Raw genomic sequence first — 26,800 nt, forward strand, 5'->3', positions numbered from 1 at the left:
GGGTTAGAGCTCCGGATCTGGCTGTGTGCTGCCAGCGTAGAGCCTCTTTGGATCCTCTCTGTCCCTCCGAGCTCACGCCCTATCTCAAAAAAAAAAAAAAAATGTTTAAAAACTGTTTCCAGAACCTTGCAGCACAGCTAGAATGTAAACTGATACCAAACAAACCATTACTTGTCTCCACTGATGTTTTACAATGTTGCTTGCTGCGCCGGTTGTGTGTTATCTCTAGTTCCGCGCGTTCACTCTCATTCCATGCCCTGCAGGATGGAGCTGGGCCCTCTGAGCGCTCTTCCCCTGCCAGGTGGGGCCATTGCAGAGGTGTGCCGGGGAAGAAACCCCCTGGGAGGCAGTGCGGGAGGAAGGGGCTTTGCTGCCCGGCTCCAGTGAGTTCCCTTGACAGCTGCAGAAGGAGAGGCCTCCCCGGAGCCCACCTCCCCGCACCAAGGACGGCTTCTTCTAGCTCCAGGTTCCGCGAGCACCCGACTCCGCGGTGCAGGCTGCCAGCACGCTGCTCCAGCTCCTGCCCTATAGCCGCAAAGGCGCGCCCCTGAACAGCTTTCCTGGCACTCCGGAGGGACTGCCAGACGTCCTGCCAGCGCTTCTCCGCCATTTGGTGAGCTGTAGCTAGGCTCTCTCCAAGCAAGTTGGACCTCAGCCCTGGGGGTAAGGAGGTCTCTTCCCCCGGGGGCTTTATCCCAGCCCTCAGAATAGCGGCTCCTTCTTACCTCTACTATTCTCCCATTCTTCAGAGCTCTCTTTACGTTTACTGGCCTATCCCTTGGACCCTATTTGAGACAGATACCAAATAAATAGCTGGTCCCTAGCACTCCCAAAGGTATTCCAGGCCCTTTGGCATATAGAGCAGAGGTGGGGGAAATGATCTTTCAGTCTTCCATCTGCATCGTTTGGCACCCACCCCCGCAAACATGAGCAGTGCAGCCCAGGGCTCCCACCCCAGCACAGAGGTCTGGTCTTCTGGGTCTCCCACTAACGTACCTTTTTCTATACTCTCAGTGCCCATACTCTTTTTCTATACTCTCAGCAGCCCATAACACTACTACAGCTTGCGGTAGCCCATGTTTTAGGAAAAACCACTCTCCTCCTGTGTCTCCTTTACTCTTAACAGCTACCGCTCCTGCAGCGATTCTGACACCAGATCCTGACACCCAGCAATTCTGTGACATCAGCTGGGTATCCCACAGTAACTCACTCTGGCACCATCCACCTGGAGACGGCATCAGATCCACAGATAGAGGGCTTCATCCTGCAAGACCCCCCACACTTCAGATGCCAACCACGAGTCCAAACTGGTATCTGTGCTTCTGACCAATTGGCTATGAATGTGAATTGGGGTTCCCATGACCCTCCCTCAGGTGCAATTAACTTGTTAGAGTGGCTCACAGAACTCAGAAAAAGAGTTCACGGACTGTTTACCAACTTATTATAAAAGGATATGACAAAAGCTACAGGTAAGCTCTCCAGATGAAAGAGATGTCTGGACCAAGGTATAGGAACGGACACGGGGATTCCATGTCTCTCCAGGTCACCAATCCACCAGCACCACCATGTGCTCACCAACCCAGGAGCTCTTTGAACCCAGGGAAATAATGAGGACCCACCAAATGAGAACAAGAAAAGGCTATATTTGTTCAGAGCCTGCAATAGTGAGGGAGTCACTCCATCACCTGGCCTGGTAGAGGCCCAGAGGCAGCAAGAGAGGGGGAGAGCTTCATGGTGGAAAAGGGGGACTCAGGGGTGCCCTGATGGGGGCTGTGGGCCTGAGGGAGCCAGAGATGAACTCTAGAGAAGTGGGGCATCTCCTGTGTTCGATTTTCTCTGGTTGGTCCTGAGTTGGACCCGGGAACAAAATTTAGGTAAGATGTCAGTTATTGACCGAGTCCTGGCCATCTGGCTTATTTGGACTGTCACAGGGTATTGTATGGCTTTCTGGGTTGTCACCAGAGCCAGCAGTCTGAATTGCCCCAAGTCTGACTTTGAGCAGCCGGCTTCCTGGGCGGGCTTCTGCAGAGGAGGCATTGGTTTTGGGCGGGCTGCTGCAGGCCGTGGGCCTATTTTCATAAATGGTCTGGCCACTGGCCACTTGTATATTCAGTTTATTATAATAGGCACTGATGAGCCAGTACAGTGTTAACAGAAAACATTTCTCCCAAGGTCACAACTCAGCTGTGAAGTGTCCTGACAGCCTCTTCCTTCTTACCGGTAACTTCCATAGCCTGCTCTGTGGCCCCACCTCATGAACAAAAATACCTAAGACCCAGTTACTAAGTGGTCCACACTTTGTGACAGCAACCATCTGAAGATGGCCCTCACTTCCCCTCTCCCCTCCTCAGAATTATTCAGTGCAACCCCAAACCTTACAAAATTCCCTCTCCAGTCTCCTCATGAGACACAACACAGAAATCTCTAGGGTTCTCTCTTTGCAACAGGTTAATAAACCAGACCTGGTCTATTAGGTTTATCCCTAGTGGACTTGACTGTTGGGCATTTTCACCCAGCTCAAGTATCTTCTCCTCCACTCAATCTTTGGATGCAGTTTTTCCCTCCTCCAGCCCCAGAATACTTTGTGTGTCCTGATGCTAGAGTTAATTAGCTAGAGTTAATGTTAGGACACTTCCTCTACTAGACTGTAAGGCCCTTTAGAGACTGTGTGGGATTCCTCTTTGTGTCCAAGTTCTAATGAGACAAATGATGTGCACCTGGCCAGACAAAGATGGACACAGTCTCCCCTGGCTAAGCTCTCGAGTGTTCAAGAAAGCCCTGAACAAGTGAAGATTTATCTTCAACTGGCCCTCTCAAAGACAGTTTTCAATGGACTCATGTCTTGGCTAGATTCCAGCTAATTGGTGTAGGTTTTGTTTGTTTGAAGTTTATTTATTTTGACAAAGAGAAAGAGAGAGCGTGTGCACACACACACACGCACACACACGCACACACAGCACTTGAGCAGGGGAGAAGCAGAGAGAGAGAGGGAGAGTGATAATCCCAAGCAGGCTCTGCACTGTCAGTGCAGAGCCCGACTGGGGGCTCAAACTCATGAACTGTGAGATTGTGACCTGAGCCAAAACCAAGAGTCGGATGCTCAACAGAGAGAGCCACCCAGGTGCCCCCCCCCTTTTTTTTAAGTGAATCTTTTCACTGTTCCGAAGGCTAACTTCAGTGTTTTCTTTGTCCCTCTCCCCCATCCAGGATCTCCCTCATGAGACTAAAGAGCACATAACTAACGAGAGGTCTCCAAGTTGTCCTTGGACACATGCACCTCATACCATGCTGTGCCCATGACAAATCCAGTGGGTTGATTTACTCAGCAAAGAAAAGAATTTCAACTCACTTCGAGTGAATTCTCTTTATAGTTTCAAGTTTCCAGGCCTGTAAATGATAAAGGACCAAACCAGCTCTAGATTGTGACAGTCCCTGTGAGTACAGCCACCCTGTGTGGCCTCCTGTGGAAGAGACCCCACCAGCTCCCCCTTGACATTTCCTTGGCTGTAACTCCTTATGTATTCTTCCAGAGCCAAATTGGTAATATTCTATTCCAGGCATATATCCCAGTTGGCTTGGAAGAATAGTGGAGTTATTCTTTGGAGATGTGGATTTGAAGAAAGTTCTTTTTGATAGTCTGTTAAGTCGTTAAAATGCTGCTGAGAGGTCTGTCTCCCTTTGTCCCTGTCTCATGCACCCTCCCTGTACAACTCAAGTGAGCTTTGGTTCTATGGTATTTAATGTTTTGGCACCCTTTTTGTTTTAGGTGTATTTATTTATTTGGGGGGGGGGGGCGGAGATAGAAAGAATCCCAAGTAGGCTTAGAGCCATCCGTGCAGAGCCCAATATGGGTTTCAAACTCAGTAACTGGGAGGTCATGACCTGAACCGAAGTCAGATGCTTAACTGACTGAGCCACCCAGAAGCCACTGGCACTTTCTTATTCTTTGGAAAACAGTTTCCATAGAGCATCGTCTCCTCTCTAGTGAATTTTGTTATGATTTTAGAAAGCAGCTCTTCTCTTTCCGTCCTGGGGAGAGCCCACCTTTTTTGGTCACACATATACACCCACATCCTCACACCGTTTCTCTATCTCGTGGCAGACTCACGGAAGGCAAGCAGCACCAAACTCTTGAGCTAGAAAAACCTAGCCTTCCAAGAGATCATGAGCAAGCCTCCTAATCTCTTTCGGCAAATGTTATTTTCCATGTGAGCAATCTGGAAGTAAAACTCCTGCCCCGTCTCATAAGATTTAATAAAATACATAATGGGATTCTTACACGCTGAAGTGCTTGAATGGATTTAGCAGGTGCCATAAGTAAAATGAGTTTCGAGCCCTGCTCAGCTCTTCTTTACTTACAGAACTCCGTTCTCGCCTTGCGAGCCTGATCCCTGATCCCAGACCCCCGAACATGCAGTCCGTGCCCCCGGTCCCCTCGGAGAAGGCCCTACAATTTCCGACCAGCCGCACCCTTTCCGGCTTCAGTACCTTCCCCGGCGCGGCCCTCCCAACCCAGTCAAGCGCTCCACAAAAGCAGAAGAGAAGAAAATACTTTTATTTCAGCGAAAGAATAGACCGGGACGGGCTGCCCACTACGGGCAAACCGCTCACGGGAGGCGACGACAAAGAAAGCGCTCTCGCGCTCAGCCCAGCGGGACCGGCCCTGCCCGCCGGCCGTGCGCCCTCCCCGCGTCGGGAGCCGGGATCCCTGAGCCGTCAGGGACACCACTCGAGCGGAGACGGCCGTGAGGCGGAAAGGGGGGCGCGCACCCCGATGGGAGCGGACAGGAGGCAGGCCCCCCACTCTATGGCCCCGCGGCCCCGGACAGCCGTTACCCGACTTCCGCCCGCGTCCTCCCGGTGGCCGACTTCCGGCGCGCTGCGTGACGTCATTGCGGCCGGCTTCCGGCGCGCTGATTTGTGCTCGGCGCTGTCATGTGTCGCTGGCGACAGGAGGCTGTCGGGCGGCCTGGGCATCCGAGGCCATCGCGGGTACCCGGCGGCGCTCGCGCCCTGCTAAGGCCAGGGGAGGATCGGCCGTGGAGGCAGCGCCGCGGGGATGGAGTCGCGGCCGGGGACGGCGTCCCGGCGGCGGCTGACCGCGTGTCCTCCTCGCGGCGCTGCCTCGGGGAAGTGACGCCGCTCACGCCGCTGCTCCCCGGCCGACGGCGCCCGCCACCCCGCTTTCACCGGAAGCCCTTGCGGAATCCGCCGAGTGTGCCCGGGGGTCTCGGCCCGCCGTTCCGGAGACTGATCGCAGCTGGGGAGTACTTGCCGGGAAGACTGGCAGGAGGGCAGCTCTGGGTAATGACCGGTCGTACGGCTGTTTCTCTGTTCTTGGGAGTTGAGGGAGTTCCGCTCAGGAGCTCCAGGGTCGTGGGGGACAGCGTTGAAGGTAGCCCCTCCCGTCTGGTCTGCAGGCCGGGCCGGTGCCCCAGGCCTAGGGGCTTTCGGGCAGGTGGGCGGCAAGCCTCCAGCGTGCCTGGGTCTGGGGTGGCCCCGTGCATTCCTGCAGCGCTTGCAAGAACATTGGGAAACGGTTTGAGGCCTTGCCCTGCTCCATCCAGAGCAAGGTTATAGAAATTTCGAACAGATGACCGCGTTTTTTCCATTTCTGATGTGCTGCACGTTGTAAACATCTGCAGTTGCCACGTGAGTTTAGAGGAAGTAAAGTTTCAAATCCGGGTTTTTATTCACTGCTCACTTGGCAGGTGCTCAGGAGACACACCTTTGGCAAGTGGCTACTGTTGGAGACCATGCAGCTCACAGAACGTTCACATCTACAGAAGTAATTGTGGATTTGGGGGTGTTTGCTGTGTTCACGCTTGCTGCAGATTTTATTGTCCTTAAAAGCCTTGCAAAAGTTGGAAATGAAGTTTAGGGGGAGTGGTAAAGGGGGAGCCTCGGGGAATCATGAGTGGAAAACAGTGCCAGACGAGCCCGGTGGGATGGATGGATGGATGGATGGATGGATGGATGGATGGGATATCACAAGTTGTAGGGAAAAAATGGTGAAATTCTGCAGTGGGGCTGCTGGAGGGTGAAGCCAGCGTGTGCTCATCTTAAAGGAGGGCATTCCTGTTGGTCTTTGTTCTTCCCCCAGTTCAAATCCTTGGGGACCCCCGAGAGGTGGTCTTGGGTCCGATATGGAACAGGGGCCCACGTCCAGGGTTGCCCAGCCAGAAACTGGCAGATCGCGATTGGACACCAGGCCTCTCCCACCCTACTTACTGTCTGCCCTTTTCCAGATGCCAGACCCAGAGGGAGGAGTGGAATCTGGAAGCAGGTGGGAAGCTTAGGTGGGAGGGGAATGCCCGGGGTGTCCTGGCCTTGGTGGGAGGGCTGTTGGGTGCTGTCAGGGATGGGCCAGTGTGGTCATGGCAGGGCAGCATAGTTCCACTGGGTGGCCGGGTCACACCACGTCTCCTCTGAAGGTTGAGGCTTTCAGCAGACTTGGGATCTGCCTCTTCAGTCCACGTGCAGACACTAACCACACCGGCCTCGAGGACACACTCAGTCTCATGTTTCTGCGGTCCTGTGAGCAAGGCGTTGACTGAACTCTGGCCCATCTTCAGATGTTCGAATAGCAGCCAGCCTTGGGACATACAAGGGAGTGCCTCCCTCTGGGGCAGAGAGCAGGTAAAAGGCTTGGCTTTCCTGTAACACACGGCCCTCCCTGTGTGTGGGTGTTTTCCAGCTCCCCTGGTGGGAATTGGGGCTGGGGGAAGATGCCGACGCCCTGACTGCTGCTGCTGAGAAGGGTCAGCTCTAATCAAAGGCCTTGTGTGTCCTACCAGCATGCTTGAAACTGGCGGGCCACCTTGTCACCCTGCCCAGCACATGACAGTACTGTCTGCGGTCCCCCAGTGTGTCAGCCACCGCAATCCCAAGATGCAAGAGCCCTGAGAGATGGCCTCGTCGGTGGCTGCCAGGCTGTTCCTGGAATCTGCAGTGGTGAGTGTTCTGGAGAGGTCTGTCTTCACTTCATGTCTACTAATTTCCCTGAGTCCCCTGCCCGAGAAGTTCAAAACCATCAACTTATTCTGATCTTCCCATATTGAAAATCAGATGATGGAGTCCCAGAAAGATTAATTGCTTTCAAGCTCACAAGACTATTTTTGGACGATAGTGGTCTAATACCTGGACTCTTCAGGCCCTGATTCTTTGGCACGGTGTTGATTGCCTTGGTGGTTTTGGATTCGACCTGCAGCCTTTTCCCCAGGAACCTCCAGGGTTGGTGGTGTGCTGGCCTGGGAAGGCCAGGCTGCTGCTGAGTCCCGTCACAGGGCTGGTTAGCTCACGGTGTGGCCAGGGGTGTGGATCCTGGTCCAGTTCTGTCCCTGCCTCTATGGCAACTGGCATTTGAGAGTCCCTGGCTGTGCTCAAGTTACTTAATTTTTCACCGCAGGCCTCCAAGTCCCTCCTCCTCCTGCCTGAAGGTGTGGCCTCACCACAGACATGCCCTTGTGCTGCTCCCATTCTCAAAGCAGGTGCAAGTCCTGGCATGCTCCCCTTCATGGAGGCAGCTGGAATTTTTTGTTTTCTGCCCAGGCTGGGGTCAGGGTGGCCTGGGGCCTGGTGTGCGACTCTAACTGGCGTTCTCTGATCTCAGGTTTGGATGCCGCTGCGCTGTCTGCTTCCAAAACAAGGCTCGTCGCTGTCATTGTGACCCCGGCCCCTCTGACAGCTCCTGTGTGGGAAGATGGGGATAGTTAATAAAATCTTTTCAGTGTGTGGTTCAGCCCGGAGGGGTCTCCTTTCTTGTCACTCCTGTCTTTGCAAATGGCTGTGTAGGTGATGGGGCGCCAGCCCCCTACCATCAGGAGCTTTACCTGGAGCCTCAGAGCAGCCTCTGCTGCCTTGACGGACTTCCCTCTAGTCCTCACCAGCGCGGTGAGACCTGGGTGTGGGGCACATCTTCACACCTGCACACATATGCAGGTGGCCAGGCCCATGTGTGGGCTGACACTCAGTGTGAGCGATGCACACCCAGTTGACTTGTTGGAAAACTGACGCCGGCCCTCTGGTGGACTACACCTGCCCACTCCCAGGTTTAGGTGTTTATTTAGCTCATGTTGGTGAGGCTATCAGCAAGGAATGTCAGCAGGCCCTGCTTGCATCAGAAAACATATGCGGTCAGTCTGTTAACTGATAGTGTGAATGCACAGTGCCCACAGGTGTAACTCCAGGCCACACCAGAAGTGTACTTTCTGGGAGGAAACCCCCGGGGTGGAGGGAGAAGAGTGGGCGGTGGCTGACGAGGTGCCCTCCCCAGTCAGGTGGGTGTAAATCTTTTTTTTTTTTTTTTTTTTTTTTTTTAACGTTTATTCGTTATTGAGAGACAGAGCATGAGTATGGGAGGGGCACAGAGAGGAGGAGACTGGGAATCTGAAGCAGGCTTCAGGCTCCGATCTGTCAGCACAGAGCCTCACATGGGGCTCAAGCTCACAAACCACGAGATCATGACCTGAGCCAGAAGTCGGACACTTAACTGACTGCCCCCAGATGGACATAAATCTTGAGTGATCCGGGAACCTGCCAGGGAGAAACCAAAAAGATCAAGGGCATCAGCGGGGGCCAGGGTGGGGCCGGGAAGGAGAGGGACCTGGCTGAGGGAGGCATCTTGGAACTTCCGCTGACCCCATGAGGTCAGAAGAGTGACACACAGCCCCTGTGCTCCTGCTCAGTGCCCCAGCTGAAATCCCGAAAGGGGTTTGTCGTCCCCCTCCAAGATGAGGGGGAGGCAACCAGGAAGGGAAAGGACTTGGTGTGATGTCATCCCCATCTCCAGACAAGACTGGTTAGGCCTGAGGTCACACTTGACAGCCCATAAAGCCCATAGCAAGCTCCGCCCAGGGGCCAAATCCCCAACCTCAGGATGGTCTTGACATTTCTACCAGGAAAAACCCAAAGAGAACTATCCAGGGATGTGAAAATTGATTCCGTTCAGGTTTTTGTGTCCCTGGAATTTCAGACCTCACCTGAGTTCCTCTAGTGTTAATGCATGACGGGGGACCCCATGGGTTGGAGATTGGGGAAGTGACATCCTGGGTCAAGATTCTCCTGAGCGCTGGTGTGGAAAAGCCCTTCAAAAGCACCAGGCCTGTCTTGATGGAAGGGCCAGGCCAACAGCTCCCAAGAGAAGAGGGTGTGCAAGGATGCCTGCCCAGTTTAATCAGGCATTTGAATAAGCATTTCCCAGTCTTACTAGGTTGTACTCATCTTAATGAATTTGAGGGGCAAAAAAAATCCCTTAACTTGCATGTCAGTTACTGCAGAGTTCAAAAAGTGGCCTCATTGAAAGGCAGTTATTAAACAGACTAGTTTTTGAGTACAGGCCCCCGAAAGCATCCCACGGATGACTCAATCTTGGCCGATACTCCAGCCTCCGCATGACCCAGCGGGTGGAGACAGAACTGTCCGCCTGGAGGATGCCATGGGGTCAAGGAGGCTGGAGACAAATCTGAGCCAGCCGGTCTGCCCATTGTAGAGAGCTCTCTACTATTCCTGATACTTACTACTGAAGGGATAGGCCGGGGGAGGGGGGGACAGGCTTCCTGTGGCACGACTCTCCCGAGCCTTAGCCTCAGCGTGAGGATCCCAGGCCACCAGACCTGTGGTGTGGTGCAGTCTGACCTAGAGCAGGGTTTGTCATTCACATCCTGGTGTGGCCTTGCACAATTACAAGAATGTTATTCTAGACCCCAGCCCCAAGCTCTGGGCCTCAGCATTCCCCACTCTTAATCAAGATACAAGGTACCCACCCTAAAACGCACCTAGTGTTGAGCTCTGAGAGTTCACACACATGGGGTTCGGGCAGCCATGACCACGTCAAGCCACACGGGTGACCCTCCCCCCTGCTTGGGCCAAGGCGTGGGCATAGAGACCACAGAGGGTCCAAGCTTACTAAGGCAGTCAGCAGAAACCTTCCAGAGCCCCCAGTGCCTCCACCGTCGGGAGTCCGCCCTCTGGGTGGGGGAACCAGGAAGCAAGGGTGAAAGCCCCTCTCGGGAGGGAGCGGCAAGGGGGGAGGGCAGCCCCTCCCCAGGGCCAGAACCCACTTCCTCCTTTACCACACGCGCCCAGGGAGACAGGCCCAGAGGGCTGGGCCTGCTCCCAGCACCCTCCCCTCTGTCCCTCTGTACAGGAAGGTCGGGGCCACCTGGCCCGGGTGCCTCCCGCCAGCAGGATGGATGAGGAAGGCCCTGACTGCGGCAAAGCCGACTTTGTGCTTTTGGACCAAGTGACCATGGAGGACTTCATGGAAAACCTAAAGCTCAGGTGAACACAGGGCACCGGGCCCCCTCCCCCACCCCCAAGCTCCCTGGTCCCTGTCAGCCCAGGTTGGGGGGGTGGTGCTTACACACACACACACACACACACACACACACACACACACACACACACCCGGACCACTGTCTGGGTGACTACAGGGGGACCTGGTCGGGCACGAAGGACAGTCCTCCCAGGGCGAGGGTGGCCAGCCAGTGATGGGCCGGCTTCCCAGACCCCCGCCTTCAACACAGTCTGGCTGCCTTCTGCCCCTCCTGCCCGGCAGGGACTGGCAGGGACCGGCAGGTGCCAGCCCCGACAGGGCACACAGTCTCTCTCCGGCTGGCCAGGGATCGTGTGCTGGGCCCTTCCCACCACCCCCCCCCACCTCCGCCACGGGAAGCGAGCAGGCCCTGTCCCGGGTGTAGCTGAGATGACGCTCAGGGGGGTGCATGGGGTGCTGCAGGGCGTGGCTGCTAGAAGTGACATGGGGTCTGATTTGCCCTGCAGGAGCCAGGGGATAGGGAGATGGGGTGGCCGCCAGGACCCGGACAGGTGGACGGCCGGGGGAACAGAAGGCGGCTGTGGAGCTTGGGGGCACCACCCGCCCGGCACACATTGTTGAAGGAGGAGGACAGGAGAAGAGCTATTTTGTCCAGGGCTAAGCATAACCTCACTTCATTCTGACAACCTAGCCCATGGGACGGGAGGGCATCCCCAGCTCCATTTTCACGATGGAGCACTGAACCCGGCCACATGGTTCGCAGGGGGCAGGTCGGGCGACGAGAGGGTGTGTGGAGGGAGCTGAGCTGGGGGACTCCCTCTACTGAGGCGGCAGCAGAGGAAGAGGAACCCCTGAAAGGGACGGGCCACAAGCTGCTAGGGCAGGGCGGGTCCCAGACCGCTTGGGAGCAGGCAGCCCCGGGTGCCTCCCAGGGCAGAAAGGTCAAGAGGGGGAGGGATGTAGGTCCTGGTGGGGGGTCCCGAAAGGAAGGGCTGAGAGGTCTGAGGATGTGCAGGGGGAGGGGCCGCAGCCCTAGGCCCCCTCCCTGCACTCCTCCCCAGTCCCAGCCATCTGGGTGGGGCTGGGCGGGGGCCTCAGGACGGAAGCAGCCCGAGTCTCCTCCCACTGCCTCCCAGCCCCTTTCTCCTCTCCGACCTCGACCACCTGGTTCCACCTTTCCCAGTGTGGCCTCGGCAAATCGGCCTTTCGTGAAGTGGGTGGTCCTGATTCCTGGTACCCCCGTGGAGAGCAGCGTGGACCCCAACGTGACCCTGCAGCAGGGGTGGGGTTCCAGCAGGATGGCACCGGGAAGTCTCAGATCACCCCTCACCCGCTTCCCACTCTCAGCCCTGGGGTGGTCTAGGGCCTCTCCAAGGCTCCCCACAGCGGCCCACGGCCCCAGCACCTGGGTGTACAACCCCAGTCCTGAGCGCTGAGGCCCGGCCCCTCCTGTGCCAGGTTCGAGAAGGGCCGCATCTACACCTACATCGGCGAGGTGCTGGTGTCCGTGAACCCCTACCAGGAGCTGCCCCTGTACGGGCCTGAGGCCATCGCCAAGTACCAGGGCCGTGAGCTCTATGAGCGGCCGCCCCACCTCTACGCTGTGGCCAACGCCGCCTACAGGGCGATGAAACGGCGGTCCAGGGACACCTGCATTGTTATCTCAGGTACGTGCCCCGTCGCCAGGGCCCAGGTAGCCTAGCCTCCCCGGACCCGGTGGAGGGGGGTGCACAGGGAACCGGTCAAGGGGAGCAGCCGCTAATTCTGTCTGACTGTCCGTCTGCCCGGCAGGGGAGAGTGGGGCAGGGAAGACAGAGGCCAGCAAGCACATCATGCAGTACATCGCTGCGGTCACCAACCCCAGCCAGAGGGCAGAAGTGGAGAGGTGAGAGCAGGGAGAGCTGGCCAAGGGGTGGCCCTGGGTGTGACACCTGGAGGGGAAGACCCATAAGAGTTCAGTGGGCTCATCTGTCAGGAGGGCTCCAGGTGACCCGCGCAGGCCCTCTCAACCCCGGGGGAGGCAGGCCCAGTGCCAGGGGGACCCACCGCCAGGAACATGAAGAGGCAAGGTGCACAGGGCCGACAGACAGACGCTGGGCCCTCAGGCTGACCCCACAGAAGGGAGTAGTTGCCCGGACGGTCAGGAAGTGCCTGGCCCGGATGAGGGCCCGCCTGTCCACCTCCTTGCCCGCTGCTTACCGGCTGTGACCGGTGGGGCCACGTGGGAGCAGCTTCCTGTGTGAGAGCCCCAGTTCTTCCTGGGCCCTTCCTGTCGAGAGAGCCAAGGTGGAGTTCCGGGGGCTGGGGGCCCAGTGCTGGAAATTCTGGGCCACCCCGGGACTGGAGGTGCAGGGCGGGGTGTGCTGTCCTCCCTGCAGGCTGCAGGTGCCTGGGAGGCAAGGAGGTGCACTTCCGAGAGCACCTGGCAGGTGGCCTTCCCAGCCCACAAGATGGGAGGCGGCAGGCAGGGGTGCTGGGTCTGCGGCCTCCAGCCCAGCCCCCCTGCCCCGCCAGGGTCAAGGATGTGCTGCTCAAGTCCACGTGCGTGCTGGAGGCCTTCGGGAACGCACGCACCAACCGAAACAACAACTCCAGCCGCTTCGGCAAGTACATGGACATCAACTTCGACTTCAAAGGAGATCCTGTCGGGGGGCACATCCACAGCTATCTGCTGGAGAAGGTGGGCCCTGCTGCCTGGGGTCCGGGGGCAGGACGCACTTTCTGGGAGGTGCCAGGCTCTGAGGGGGCCCCCTCTGCACCAGGCCTGCCTCACCCACTCTGCCCGCACCACCCTGGGGGCTCTGGGAGGGGTCCCCTGCGTGGGGCCAGGGCCCAGCTGCCCTTCTCTCCTCAGTCTCGGGTCCTCAAGCAGCACGTGGGCGAACGGAACTTCCACGCCTTCTACCAGGTGAGCCAAAGCAGGGGTGTGGTAGCGCCTAGGAAGGCCTTCCGACTGCCCCACCCACAACCCATTTCCCTCCCGGTCTCCCCTCTGCTGTGATACCGCCAGTTCCCTACCCACCCTGCGGCTGGGGAGCTCCCTGGACACCATCGGGGCGGTGTCTACACTGGGTGAGGCCCCCTGGATAGGATCTTCCTGGACTCTGGTGGTGTTTATATCATGCCTGACTGCTGAAGCGGGATCTCTCTGTACTCCCGTGGTGTCTACAGCATGTCTGACCGCTGGACTCAGGCAGTGTCCACACTGTCAATGAACTCCCTTGGTTTTGTCCTCCTGCACGTTTGCGGGGGGAGTCCTTGGAGTTCGGAGGGCCTGACAAAGGGGTGTGCCTGACCTCCAGGTCCTGCGGGGCTGTGAGGACTCACAGCTGGAAGACTTGCACCTGCAGAGGAACCCCGCCCTGTACAGCTTCACCCGGCAGGGATCGGGGCTCAATGTGAGTGGGGGTGGGGCTCCGCAGGAGCACCAGGGTGCCCAGGCTCCATGGCGCCAGGTGCTGGGGCACTGGGTATAGGCAGGCGGCAGGACCACAGAGGCCCTGATTTGACGGGGATCCACGGGGAGGAATTGGGGGCTTTGCGTGGGGAGGGGTGCAGCAGGTGAGCAGGCAGGACAGGTCAGAGGCATCACGGGCTCAGCGTGGCACCGGGAGGCTGAGCCCCTCCGCCTGCAGCCCCTGGACAGCGACGAGAGGAGCCACCACCAGGCAGTGATGGAAGCCATGAGGGTGATCGGCTTCAGTCCCGAGGAGGTAGACTCCGTGCGCCGGATCCTGGCCGCCATTCTGCACCTGGTGAGCCCGGCTAGGGGCTGAGGGGCCGTGGTGTCCTAGGGCCGCCCCTGGAGGAGGAGACTGGCCTCTGGCAGTCCAGCCCCATAGCCAGCCCTCTGTGAAGCCTGGAGGCCTCCCCGAGCTATGGGTTTTGTGTGCCCACATACGGGTCAGGCCTGCAACATGCCACGTCCGTGTCTGGCAGGTGAGCCTGCACTCAGCAGGCTCAACAAAGCTGAGCATCCTGCGGACGCCTCTTGCACCTGTCATTTGAGGTCTGTGTGGCTTTAGTCAGTTGCTCCACCCCTCTGAACCTCTCTGTGAGGTGTCTTGAAGAGCAGGGGGCACATAGAGGGTGCAGGAAGACGCAGCGGGACCACGGATGTAATGTTCTGGGTGGGAAGCCTTGGAGAAGGCTCTACTGTGCGCTGTGGGCCACTCCCTCATCTGGGGCCACTCCCCTGGCAGAAGCCAGGCCCCCCCACACCCCTATCCCTGCCTGTCCTTTCTTCTCCCTGGGTAGAGGTGTGCAGGCAGGCTCCTCTGGGATCTGGGACGGGGAGCCTGACTGTCATGGCTCGCCATCACCAGGGAAACATCGAGTTTGTGGAGATGGAGGAGAGCGGGCTGGAGCAGGGGCACGTGGCCGTGGCCGAGGAGGTGTTGGTGGACCACGTGGCCGAGCTGACGGCAACGCCCCGGGAGTCGGTGATGCGCTGCCTCTTGTCTCGCACTGTGGCCTCAGGAGGCAGGGAGCTCATTGAGAAGGGGCACACGGCTGCGGAGGCCAGCTATGCCCGGGACGCTTGTGCTAAGGTACTCTGGGGGCAGACTGTGGGGAGGGAGGCGGGGACACCCAGGAGGCCTTCCCAGAGGAGGCAAGGACAGATGCAGCTCAAAGCAGCTGGCTCCTGGCCTCCCCCAGGCAGTGTACCAGCGGCTGTTTGAGTGGGTGGTGAACCGGATCAACTGTGTCATGGAACCCCGCGGCCGGGACCCCCGGCGTGACGGCAAGGACACAGTTATCGGCGTGCTGGACATCTATGGCTTCGAAGTGTTCCCTGTGAACAGGTGGGCGGCCCAACCACCGCATCCCACGCTCTGACCCCAACCTCTAGGGCCGCCTTAGTCCCACGGAGCTCCGCAGAGCTAGGGAGCAGGATGTGCGGCGTCTGTCTGTCTCAGCTGGTCCCTAGCCCCAGGCTCATGCCCCCAAGTGTGCCTCAACTGTGCTTCCCATCCAGTGGTGCCCAAGAAGGCAAGATTTGGGGCTCACTTCCCCTGGCCATGACTCCCAAATCCACTCTGGAGCATTGGCGGGGGTGGGGGGGAGTAGTCTGGAGCGGGAGATGCTCCCCCACAGTGGGGCGCCTCGGGGGAACTTCAGGGGAGCTATTCCGGGAGGGGCCGCCGGAATGGGTGCATGGGCTCTACACAGAGCAAACAGCCCCAGACGGGCCCGCGGGGCGAGTGCAGGGCGTAACCGCGGGCCCCTCCGCCGCCCGCAGCTTCGAGCAGTTCTGCATCAACTATTGCAACGAGAAGCTGCAGCAACTGTTCATCCAGCTTATCCTGAAGCAGGAGCAGGAGGAGTACGAGCGGGAGGGCATTGCCTGGCAGAGCGTGAGTGCCGGCAAGGGTGTGTGGGGGCCATGGGGGGCGGTGCGCTCGGGGGCCCTGGGGCGCGGAATGGCCCAGGCTCACGGGCACACTTGGAGACGCCAGCCGCTCTGCAGGTGGACTACTTCAACAACGCCACCATCGTGGACCTGGTGGAGCGGCCCCACCGTGGCGTGCTGGCTGTACTGGATGAGGCCTGCAGTGCCGCGGGCACCATCACTGACCGGATCTTCCTGCAGAGCCTGGACACGCACCACCGCCACCATGCACACTACACCAGCCGCCAGGTGCTCCTCTGCCCCCTGCGGCCGCCCCCGCCCCACCTGTCCCCAGCTGGTCCCTGTCTGAGCCCCACAGGCACCGTGCTGCCTGTCTTGGTGGGACCTTGGTGGCCGGGCCTCCCCTCAAGGACGGTCTTCTGTGCCAACCCCTGCCCTGTGCCTTGACCCTGGCCCGCCCCCTCCCCAGCTCTGCCCCACAGACAAGACCATGGAGTTTGGCCGAGACTTCCGGATCAAGCACTATGCAGGGGATGTCACGTAAGGCCCTCTCACCATTTTTTTTTTTTTTTTTTTACTTTTTCTTAGTTTATTTATTTAGTTTGCGAGAGAGAGAGAGTACAGCAGGGGAGAGGCAGAGAGAAGGAGAGACACATTCCCAAGCAGGCTGTCAGCACAGAGCCAAGTGTGGAGCTTGAACTCATGAACCTTGAGATCATGGCCTGAGCTGAGATTGAGTCGGACACCTAACCGACTGAGCCACCCAGGCACCCCATCTCCCCTTCTTGCACGCTTGAGACGTGCCTGTCAGCAGGTACACAAGTGAAACGCATGAAATGGAGGTTTTAAGATCAGAGCTCTCAGTCCTGCCTGCACCATAGAATCCTCTGGAAGCTTTAAAAGATGCTCTCATCTAGGCCCCACCCCATGCTGGTGCTGGGGGAGGGACACGCTATTATGAAGGCGTCCTCCCTGGAGATGCAGGTTGGGAGCTGGGGGTGGGGCGCAAAGGGGCCAAAGTCAGTGTTTCCAACAAGCTCAGTACCAATGCCCGCGGAGTCCTTCGGAAATCTCCGTGCTATTTTACAAATTTACCTGTTGCTCACCTCATCCTGACTGGGACTTGAGGTGGCCCACAGGGAGAGGCACAAGTGTCTACTTGTCCCTCACAAGGACAAGAAGCGGAGAAGACAGTGCAGCCAGAGGTCAGACCCCATGCCCGTAGCCTTTGCCGGAGCCCCAGGTGGAGCCAAGAGTTTGGCCCTGAGCGATTTCTAGCCTTTGTCATCAAAGGGCAAGACAAGGAATCTGAGGTTCTTGGTGCCACAGTCAAAACACACCAATGAGTCAGGAGTTCCTCATTTAATTGCTGTCACTGATACTTACAGAAACTCAGTAGGCGCTGTTCTGAGCATGTGATGTGTATCAGGGCACAGACGGGTTGTCACTGGTCCCAGGCCACACATCACGTATGCACTAGAGCCAGGGTTCAGTGCTGTGGGCACAACCACTGACTCATATTCCTGGAGGGAGGCTCTCAGAGAGGGGAGTCTTATGTGGGTGTTGGAGGGAGGAAGGGGGAGGCTGGTGGGGACTTCCTGGGGCTGTCAGAGGCCCCTCACCAGCCCTGCCTCTGCAGGTACTCAGTGGAGGGCTTCATCGACAAGAACAGGGACCACCTGTTCCAGGACTTCAAGCGGCTGCTGTACAACAGGTGTGTGGGCCGGAGGTGCAGGCCGAGCCCTGGGGCTTCAAGCACGACAGGCTTTCAGATGCCCAGGTCTGACACCCGCCTCATGGGTTGACAGCCTGAGGTTTAACACAGAGGCCACAAAGCTTACCAGTGGCAGAGCTGGGGCGGGGCTGCCCTCCAGAGGGCGGCTGGGGATGTGGCCTGTGTTTGCAGCTCAGACCCCACCCTGCGGGCCATGTGGCCAGACGGGCAGCAGGACATCACAGAGGTGACCAAGCGCCCCCTGACAGCTGGCACCCTCTTCAAGAACTCCATGGTGGCCCTGGTGGAAAACCTGGCCTCCAAGGTACTGCCCCCTGCCCCTGCCCCTGCCCCTGCCTTGGATCTTTCCAGGTCCTTCTGTCTGTGCCTGTGCATCAAACTGCCCACCCCCCCTGCCGACTTCTGCACATCTTGGGAAAGGTGGTGTTCACCTCCTGCAGTGAGCTCTACCCCACCCCCACGCCCACCCCCATCAGCCAGCAGGAAGCCGCCACAGTGCCAGTGACATGTCCTGGGCTGGGCTGAAGTCTGAGTAAATTCGTGGTTTGAAGCCTCTTTCCTGTCCCCACCGCCTAGTGCATGGGCGGGACTCACAGGGACAGGAAAGCAGCTTCTTGGGGAGCTCAAAGTCAAAAGGGACCTCAGGAAGACCCCAGAGCCCGCTTAGCCACAGAACATCTGGACATTCAGCCTGGCCTCTGCGGAGGCAAGAGGGAGGCCGGCACAGCCCCTCAGCCTCCCCTTTCCCCTGCAAGAGCCCTTTCCCATACACACAGTGAGGGAGTAGGGCAGGGGGCACACCTGCCGGGTGGCCGGGTGGGGGGGCTGACGCTGGTCTCCCTGAGTGTCCAATGTCGTGGCAGGAGCCTTTCTACGTCCGCTGCATCAAGCCCAATGAGGACAAGGTGGCTGCAAAGCTGGACGAGGGCCACTGTCGCCACCAGGTCGAGTACCTGGGGCTGCTGGAGAATGTGCGTGTCCGGAGGGCCGGCTTTGCTTCCCGCCAGCCCTACCCTCGGTTCCTGCTCAGGTACCACTCCCTGTGACTGGGAGCCCCATCTCCCCAGTGTCTGTCCCCCACGGGCTCCAATGAGGAGTCTGAGGGGTAGGCAGAGGGTCCCAGACGCCCCCAGGGCCAGACGCAGACACGCAGGACACTGGCAGTGAGGACCCTTGCAGGACAGGGGACAGGGTGACCGTGGGCTGGAGTGAGTGGCATGTGGGGCAGTGGCATGGGCCAGGTGTGACAGGCCAGCGCGGGGTGGCTCCACACCTGTCCCTAGAGCATGGTGCCCACCGCCCCGTCCTGCATCACAGGTACAAGATGACCTGTGAGTACACGTGGCCCAACCACCTCCTGGGCTCTGACAGGGCAGCCGCGAGTGCCCTCCTGGAGCAGCACGGGCTGCAGGGCGATGTGGCCTTTGGCCACACCAAGCTCTTCATCCGCTCACCCCAGACTTTGGTCACACTGGAGCAGAGCCGCGCGCGCCTCATTCCCATCATCGTGCTGCTGCTGCAGAAGGTGTGCCCGGCTGGGTGCCCACCATGGAGAGTGTGGGGAGAAGGGTGTTCACCTTGGGGCGAGGCAGGAATGGGTGTGCACCTTGGGGGGAGGGGGGAGGGGTGTGCACCTTGGGGGAAGGGGAGGGGTGTGCACCTGGGGGTATGGGTGTGCACCTGGGGGGAGGGGGGAGGGGTGTGCACCTGGAGGAGGGAGGGGTGGATGTGTACCTGGGGGAGGGGAGGGATGAGTGTGCACCTGGGAGGAGGGGAGGGGTGGGTGTGCACCACCTGGAGTTGGGGGGTATGCGTGCACCGACAGGCTCACAGGCACACCTCCAGGCACCACAGGAATCCCCTTTAGTCAGAGACAGACCAGGACTAAAACTGACTTAATCAAAAAGTATGGCTGTGGTTCAGTTCACCTCAGTCCTGAGGCTGTCTCTTTCAGGCTGGGGTGGATCCAGGTGCTCAGAACAAGATTTTCAGGAATCTGGCTGCCATCTTTTTACCTTCCTTTTTTTTTTTTTTTTTTTTTTTTTTTTTTTTTTTTTTTTTTACTTTTTTCTTCTTTATTCTAAAAGACTTGGGAGACCTGGACAAAACCATGCATGCTGGGGCTCCAAACTCCCCCACCTACTCCCCACAATCAGTTGTGTCACCCTGTGACCAGTGTGGTTTTCTGCCGACACCTGCACCCCACCTCAGTTCTGTTCAAGCAAATCATTTTGTTTAGAGTCGTTTCAGGATGTGTTTCCAAAGGATGGGGATGCCGCCGTGTCTCTCCCTGTTTAACATTTTAAACCTACTGAAAAGTCAACAGATTTCTCTGATTACTTCCTGTCCACCTGGACTGCTACATCCTGTGCCCGCTACCCCACCTCTGTGCATCTGTCCCCACACCCACATTCAGACACTCATACACGTGTATTTCTGTTTTCCTGAATTCTATAAAGTAATGACACCCCCAAATATCTCAGCACACATATCCTAAGAACAAGGATGTCAAACCATGCTGACCTTAGCAGACAAGAAACCTAACGCTGATAAAACATCATCCGTATACCTGAATCACATGTAGCCTGCGTTCAGGTTTCCACAAATGTCCCACTATTACTTCTCACATCTTTACAAACCCAGCCAGTGACAACACACTGCATTTAATAATTGTTAGCTTTGCTCTCTCTCCTAACACATAGGGACCGTTTTTAGGAACAGGACACAATGCCTCTGTCACAGAAACAGGACTCAGGAGGCTCACACTGGGTCCTTGTGGCCCCATGTTTCCAGGGCTGTCCACAGTGCCATCCATCCTGTCCTCCATCTGTTTGAGTCTGGGCTGCCTGCTGTGGGGCTCCAGTCTGGATTTTCATGGTTGTATTCTTGGGGTGCCCCCCATCTTGGGGCCTCCTGGGGTTGGAGGTCAGACCTGGGCCAGCTCAGCTCAGCCCCTTGTTGGGGGGGAAGCACCCACACCTGCGGGTGTCGGATCTTCCGTCTAAGGGTGTGCAGCGGGAGCTCTCCCAGGGGTCAGGCAGAGGCCCCGACAGGCAGGGCCGTGTGCCCACCTGGGAAGCAGCCTGCCGCCAGGTGGAGGTGGCCCCTGGGCGACACAGACAGGTCAGCCTTGCCCAGCAGCAGGCTGTGGGTGGAGGGGGTGGGGGCCTGGCCAGGCCTGATGAGAGCCTGGCTGGCCCCCCAGGCATGGCGCGGCACGTTGGCCAGGTGGCGCTGCCGGCGTCTCCGGGCCGTCTACACCATCATGCGCTGGTTCCGGAAGCACAAAGTGCGCGCTCACCTGGCGGAGCTGCACAGGCGCTTCCAGGCCGCGAGGCAGCCCCCCTTGTATGGCCGGGACCTGGTCTGGCCGACGCCCCCTGCTGTGCTGCAGCCCTTCCAGGACACCTGCCGGTTGCTGTTCTGCAGGTGCGAGCCCTCGGCCCCACCCCTGCGCTCTCCCCCACGCAGCTAGCGCCCACTGAACCCCCGGTGCCAGTCACCTGCACCTCGCAAGCCCCATTTCATAAGCGGGAAAACAGGAGGCCGTGCACATTAGCTGGGTCCCCACACCCCCACGGTCATCAGTAGAGCCCCGAGGTCTCTTTGCTGGAAGCCTGCAGAGGATGGTGGCTGGCTGGGGCCAGGCAGTGGGGGACACAGCATCTAGTAGAGCTCTGAAGGGTGGGCAGGAGTTCTCCGGGAGGGAGCCCCAGCAACTGCTGTGCTCAGACCAGGGAGGCTGAAACACAGGGCGGCCGGGGCCAGGCTGAGAGGCTGGGCCTTGTCCCATGGGGGAAGGGAGTAGAGGCCATGCATGTGAGTTCTGGGGGGCAGGACCTGGGATGGGGTCCATCTGACCACCAGGTTCCCTTCAGGTGGCGGGCCCGGCAGCTGGTGAAGAACATCCCACCTTCAGACATGGCCCAGATCAAGGCCAAGGTGGCTGCCATGGGGATCCTGCAAGAGCTGCGGCAGGACTGGGGCTGCCGGCGGGCCTGGGCCCGGGACTACTTGTCCTCTGTGAGTGCTGGGGCAGTGAAGGCTGGGCACCAAGGAAAGGCTCAAGGCTAGACCTTGCCGGTATCCACCCCCAGTGTCCTCTCCCAGGGCTTGGCTGTCCAGCCGGCTTGGAGGCCATGCCCCTCCGCCAGCCCCTTGCCTCTGAAGTTTCAGCTTTCCACCCAGAACCAGCTGGCCTGGGCTTTACTGAACATGGTCTCCTCCACCCTCTGTCCCCCACCCACCCCCTTCTCGGGCTCATGCACCCCTATGCCATGGCTCCCCTTGGCCCTCACACAGGCACCGGGAGCTGTGCCCCTGGCCCCATTCTACAGGGGATGAAGGCCAGGGGCTCAAAGTTTTCCCTGGTCCCATCTGGCCCCTGCCATCCCAGCTTCTGGGCTGGTGGGCAGCAGTGGAGGGCACAGGCCTGTAGAACCTGGGGCTGCACCGGTCCGTGCAGGGGGGCCCCCAGAGAACCCAGGGGAGGCTTCACAGGGCCTCACTCGGCTTGGCTTCCAAAGCGAAGGGTAGCCTTGTGGATTCACCAGACTTGCTGCTGGTAGAGCAAGGACCTCCCTCAGGCAAGCCCCATCTGTCCTCAGGCCACCGACAACCCCACAGCCTCTGGCCTGTTCACCCAGCGACTGAACGCTCTCCGAGAGAAGGACGGCTTTGGGACTGTGCTCTTCTCCAGCCACGTCCGTAAGGTGAGAAGTGGGGCCAGAGAGCCGCAGCCCAGCCCAGCCCAGGGCGGAGGTTTCCGGGCGGTCAGCTCCACCCCGGTCCGTGAAAACCCGGGCCCAGGGAGAGGAGGCCCTGGGGCGCGACAGGACCCCCAAAGCACCTGTCCCGCAGGTGAATCGCTTCAACAAGAGACAGGACCGGGCGCTCCTGCTCACTGACCGGCACCTTTACAAGCTGGACCCGGGCCGTCAGTACCGGGTGATGCGGACCGTGCCCCTGGCCTTGGTGAGCCCCGTGGGGGTGAGGTGGGGGCTTCTGCGGGGCCCCGCCCCTCGAGCCTACCTGGGAAGACCTGAGCTTTCTAGAACTCAGCATCAGCTTGGGGTGGCGGGAAAGGCAGGAACCGAGCCGCGGGGCCCTCTTCCCCGCACCCCTGTCTCCTGCCCTACCACGCTCTTGCCCCTGTGGGGGAGGGGGTGCTGTAACCGCGTGGGGGCCCACCTGGTGCGTTGGCCACGCCGCTGGCGCCGGTTAGACATTAATGGGTGGAGGGCAGAAGGTTCAGCGTCCCGGCCACGCCAGCACACTCAGGGTGAGAGCCGCAGGGCAGTGGTGGCACCGGGTTAGAGGCGCCCTTCTAGAACATTCCACCGTGTCCTGGAGCAAGTTCTCAGGAGCAGCGCCTGGGCCAGTCCTCCCCTTTGGGGCGGACCCGGGGCGGGGGCCCGGTGGGGGGGGGGGAGCTCGCAGGGGCCCCGGGGACAGCCCGGTGGGGAGGGGGTGGGCGGCTGAACCTAGCTAGCCCTTGCTGAGCAGGTGACCGGGCTGAGCGTGACCAGTGGGCGGGACCAGCTGGTGGTGCTGCACGCGCGGGGCCAGGACGATCTAGTCGTGTGTCTGCACCGCTCCCAGCCACCGCTGGACAACCGCGTCGGGGAGCTGGTGGGGGTGCTGGCGGCGCACTGCCAGGGGTGAGTCAGGGGCGCGCGGGGGTTGGGGGGGCTCTGCCAGGGGTGAGTCCGGGACGCGCGGGGATGGGGGGGTGCACTGGCAGGTATGAATCTGGGGCGCGCGGGGGTGGGAAGGCACTGCCAGGGGTGAGTCTTGGGGCGCGGGGGGCTGGGCACTGCCAGGGGTGAGTCCTGGGGCACTGGGACAGGAGACAGGGGGCGCACTGCCAGGGGTGAGTGCCGGAGCGCACAAGGGAGGGTGCTGCGCCGCGGATCCCGCCCCGCCCCTCACGGCCCTCCCGCCCGGATTCAGGGAGGGGTGCGCCCTGGAAGTCCGCGTCTCCGACTGCATCCCGCTGAGCCAGCGCGGGGCCCGGCGCCTCGTGTCAGTGGAGCCGAAGCCCGAGCAGCCGGAGCCAGATTTCCGCTGCAGCCGCGGGGCCTACACCCTCCTCTGGCCGAGCCGCTGACCCGCTGGCCGTGCCCTGCACCCCCTCCCACCCCCCACCCAACGCCAGCCCCGCAACGCACAATAAAGGCAGCGTGTCTCTGCCCTTCGAGACTTGCATCTGTGGGTGGACGTCCGCACAACTGCCAACAACTTGGGAAACATAACCCCAGCATCCTCCGCTGACCCCGTGCAGTCACGGGAAGGGGAGCAAGAGGCCTGGGGGCCCAGTTCGGTGGGGCAGCAAGACCCGGTTCTTCCAGGGACCCCAGACTGGACCGGCTGGATGTGCTGCCCACAGTCCGGGAGGAAACGTGCCCTTTATGTTCCAGGGCCAGGGTCTCTTCCTGTTCCCCTCCCATAAGGCTCCTCGCCTTATCCCTACTGAGCCATGGGGAAGCTCAGGGCTCCCAGGGCCACCTCAGGGCAGGGCTGTGGCTAAGCACAGCAGACACTGTCCCAGCTGCTGTGTCTCTGCTGAGTGCGGGCATTCCAGGCCCCAGGAACCCTCCCTCTGGGACACAAAGGACCTTGAGTCCGGGGCTGTTCAGAAACCACCCAGAGGAAGATGGATACGCCTCCCCTCTCTGGCCAGTAGAGTGGGTCCCCAGCCCCTCTGTCCCTCAGTGTCCCAGCCCTGCCATCCCCACCTCCAGAAATCTCTGTCCGTAGGTGGCCCCTTCCTCCTGGGACTCACTAAATTTGGGTGGCATCCTTGCCTTGTTGTTCCCAGTTGATATGGAAGGACGTGGCATGTGTCCACCACAGCCACCTGGAAGGGCTCACAACTTCTGAGGCCTCCCCAGGGGGTGCGGCAGGTCGCCACCTGCTGGGTGGGTGGCTGTGTTAGGCTGTTCCTGCCCTGGGAGCCCAGCCTGGAGGCCCATGGAGACCCCCACATAGCCCGCTCCCGCGTCTGTCCCCAGCTCTGGTGGCCTTAGGACAAGCCAGCCCTTCTCTGAAGAGCAAGCTGACGGTGAAGGGTGCTCAGATCCCCTGGGATCCGGAGAGTTGGCTGCTCTGCACAGCGGGTGGTCCTGGCCAAGGCCAGCAAGACAGCCTGCTTCCTTTCTGGGTTCTCTGTGGCTTTGTGAGGGAGAAAACACTTCCTGGTCACATTTGGGGGTCCAGCCCTGCTGGGGGTGCTCTGTGCTGCAGGCCCAGAGCCAAAAGTGGTTTCTCCAGCCTCCAGACAGGAGCGTCATGGCTGCCGGGCAGGTTCCCCAGGCTGCAGGGTCTGGACACCAGCAGAGGGGTCAGGAGACAGGCCAGAAAGAGGAAGGTCTGGACCCCCTGTATTCAACCTCACATCAGTCTACAAATCCTCCAATTTGTCACATAAGGAGCGCTTTGCAAATGACACTCAGCCCCGTACCTGCCGAGGTCAGAGGTCAGTATGAGCTTTATCTTGCTCTGTGACGGAGGGGAGGGGACAGGTTCTGTGACCTGCCATCATGTGCTGAGTGGGGCAGCTCCAGGCACACACGCCCCACAGCACACCAGCCAAGGCACTGGCTTTGCTGAGTCACGAGACTCAGCCTTTGCTTCCCCTCACGGGGCAGGGCCTCGGTGCCCTCTGGCCTCGGGTGGATGTCTGCGCCCAAGCAGGATCCCCCAGACTCCAGGCTGGCCCTGAGAAGAGGTGGGGGCATCTCCGGGCCCGGGCCTTGAGAAGCCAGAGACACGTGGCAAGGGGCCACATCGGGAAGAGTACGAGACACAGAGAGAGACAGAGGTGGGGCGGAGGCGGCCAGACCAGCAGTTTTGAGCAGTGGTGGTTTTAAGCCACTACATCCAGTGGTGATGTTTTTTGCACTGTGATAGGTAATGGAAACAAAGATTAAGCTTTCTGACCCATGTCTGCGTATCTTTCTGTGTCCCCAAGTCTAGCCAATGAGCTGTCATAAGTTGTCTGAGCTTCTCTGCAATAGTCTTGCACATCTTTATCACATGAATTCGTGGGACCACTGGATTTGGGTGCTGTTGTAAATGATAACTTTTTATTTTTATTTTTTTTTGTTAACTTTAAAAAAAATGTTATTTATAAAGAATAATAGGGGCGCCTGGGTGGCTCAGTCGCTTAAGCGTCCAACTTCGGCTTAGGTTGCGATCTCACGGTTCATGAGTTCAAGCTCTATGTCCGGCTCTGTGCGGACAGCTCAGAGCCTGGAGCTGCTTCAGATTCTGTCTCCCTTTCTCTCTGCACCCCCTCCCCACCCCCCCACTCGTCCTCTGTCTCTCTCAAAAATAAAATTAGAAAAATATAATAAAAAATAAAAGAATAATACAATAACTATATATCCAATACTAAGAGTGAACCGTGAACATTTTGCCACGTTTGGTTCAATTTTTCCTGAAATATTTTCAGGTTAATTGTAGATACCACACCATTTCATCCCTAAATATATCAATACGCATCTCTCAAAATGAAGCATGTTATCTTACATGACCAAAAGCTGGGATCAAAGCTAACAAAATGCGTAATAATTCCCTTATGTCGCTGAACACTTGGTCAACGCTCAGTTTTCGCCAAATGTCCTTTTACAGGTGGTTTGTAAGAACTGTTATCAAAATAAAATCCACATATTTGTCTCAATCCTTATCCAAGCAAGGGTCCCACATGGTAAGCCTCTTTGTCCTGTGAAGTTCTCAGAATCCACTTGTGTGGTCAGCATTGTGGACCCCAAGTTTATAGACGAGGGGCTTGGCCATGGAGAGGGGTTGTCAGGAGCGGCCCAGGAGCTGGGTGAAGACCCCTCCTCCCACAGAAGGGGCCAGCTGTGCAGTCTTGGGTCCTGACCCACCGAGCCATCCCACTGAGGGTGGGAATTGCTCACGTAGAGGGTGTCTGTGACTGAAGCATACACACTCCTGCAGAAGGGCCCCAAAATGTGCCCACGGAATGCCCCTGCTGGCTCCTGAGGGGACAAGAGGGGAGTGGTGTGGGGGCCTGGGGAGGCCAAGCAGCTTGGGGCTTGTCTGGAAAGGGTGTTCACAGGAGAGGGTGGTCTGCCCATGGTCTTGGAAAGACCTGAAACAACGAGAGCGCCTGGCTCACCAGCTGCCCATCAGATGGGCGCAAACCTCCTGGCTGAGGGGAGTCGTCGGACCTCGTCATGGGACCACACCAGGTGGGCCCTCGGGATGCACTTGCGGCAGGAGGAAAGGGCCCCCCAGGGCGCGGCCAGCCCAAGGGAGGGTCACCAAAAGGAGGCAGGAGCCTTTTATGGGAGAAGACCTCCCCCAGACACCCCCAGCCAAGGCCAGACCTGGTGCTGTGCCTGAGCTGTCAGCACAGAGCCCGATGCGGGGCTCAAACTCATGAACCATGAGATCATGACCTGAGCTG

At 58.9% G+C, this 26,800-nt stretch overlaps 2 protein-coding genes and 1 non-coding gene across 3 annotated transcripts; all 3 read left to right on the forward strand.

Annotated features, from left to right (window-relative positions):
• Positions 1–4,886: 4,886 nt before the first annotated feature.
• On the forward strand, positions 4,887–7,741 carry LOC131509667 (uncharacterized). Its single transcript, XM_058725647.1, has 5 exons — positions 4,887–5,304; positions 6,249–6,286; positions 6,435–6,639; positions 6,798–6,954; positions 7,613–7,741. Exons 1-4 carry the CDS (start codon positions 4,936–4,938, stop codon positions 6,804–6,806), a joined length of 621 nt encoding a protein of 206 aa, XP_058581630.1. The 5' UTR covers positions 4,887–4,935; the 3' UTR covers positions 6,807–6,954; positions 7,613–7,741.
• Positions 5,464–5,595, forward strand: LOC131511245 (small nucleolar RNA SNORA9). Its single transcript, XR_009261440.1, has one exon. It is a non-coding gene; the product is annotated as a small nucleolar RNA SNORA9 (small nucleolar RNA).
• A 2,328-nt stretch (positions 7,742–10,069) lies between the features above and the next one.
• On the forward strand, positions 10,070–26,058 carry MYO1G (myosin IG). Its single transcript, XM_058725648.1, has 22 exons — positions 10,070–10,281; positions 11,735–11,943; positions 12,068–12,161; positions 12,791–12,956; positions 13,131–13,184; positions 13,579–13,674; positions 13,912–14,031; positions 14,602–14,826; positions 14,936–15,081; positions 15,519–15,633; positions 15,747–15,917; positions 16,099–16,169; positions 17,269–17,343; positions 17,536–17,668; positions 18,228–18,394; positions 18,682–18,889; positions 20,570–20,793; positions 21,243–21,387; positions 21,972–22,076; positions 22,225–22,338; positions 22,870–23,024; positions 23,317–26,058. Exons 1-22 carry the CDS (start codon positions 10,190–10,192, stop codon positions 23,471–23,473), a joined length of 3,042 nt encoding a protein of 1,013 aa, XP_058581631.1. The 5' UTR covers positions 10,070–10,189; the 3' UTR covers positions 23,474–26,058.
• Positions 26,059–26,800: the final 742 nt, after the last annotated feature.

The sequence above is a fragment of the Neofelis nebulosa genome, chromosome 4 (assembly GCF_028018385.1).
Source record: "Neofelis nebulosa isolate mNeoNeb1 chromosome 4, mNeoNeb1.pri, whole genome shotgun sequence".
NCBI classification, from domain to species: domain Eukaryota; kingdom Metazoa; phylum Chordata; class Mammalia; order Carnivora; family Felidae; genus Neofelis; species Neofelis nebulosa.

Bases quoted from the DNA above. Each gene is read 5' to 3' on its own strand.
- MYO1G (XM_058725648.1), top strand. From the start codon at position 10,190: ATGGATGAGGAAGGCCCTGACTGCGGCAAAGCCGACTTTGTGCTTTTG. The intron at 14,032-14,601 runs GTGAGCCCGGCT...CGCCATCACCAG, and splicing joins TGGCCGCCATTCTGCACCTG to GGAAACATCGAGTTTGTGGA. The intron at 14,827-14,935 runs GTACTCTGGGGG...GGCCTCCCCCAG, and splicing joins CCCGGGACGCTTGTGCTAAG to GCAGTGTACCAGCGGCTGTT.
- LOC131509667 (XM_058725647.1), top strand. From the start codon at position 4,936: ATGTGTCGCTGGCGACAGGAGGCTGTCGGGCGGCCTGGGCATCCGAGG. The intron at 5,305-6,248 runs GTAATGACCGGT...GCCCTTTTCCAG, and splicing joins TGGCAGGAGGGCAGCTCTGG to ATGCCAGACCCAGAGGGAGG. The intron at 6,287-6,434 runs GTGGGAAGCTTA...TCTCCTCTGAAG, and splicing joins GGAGTGGAATCTGGAAGCAG to GTTGAGGCTTTCAGCAGACT.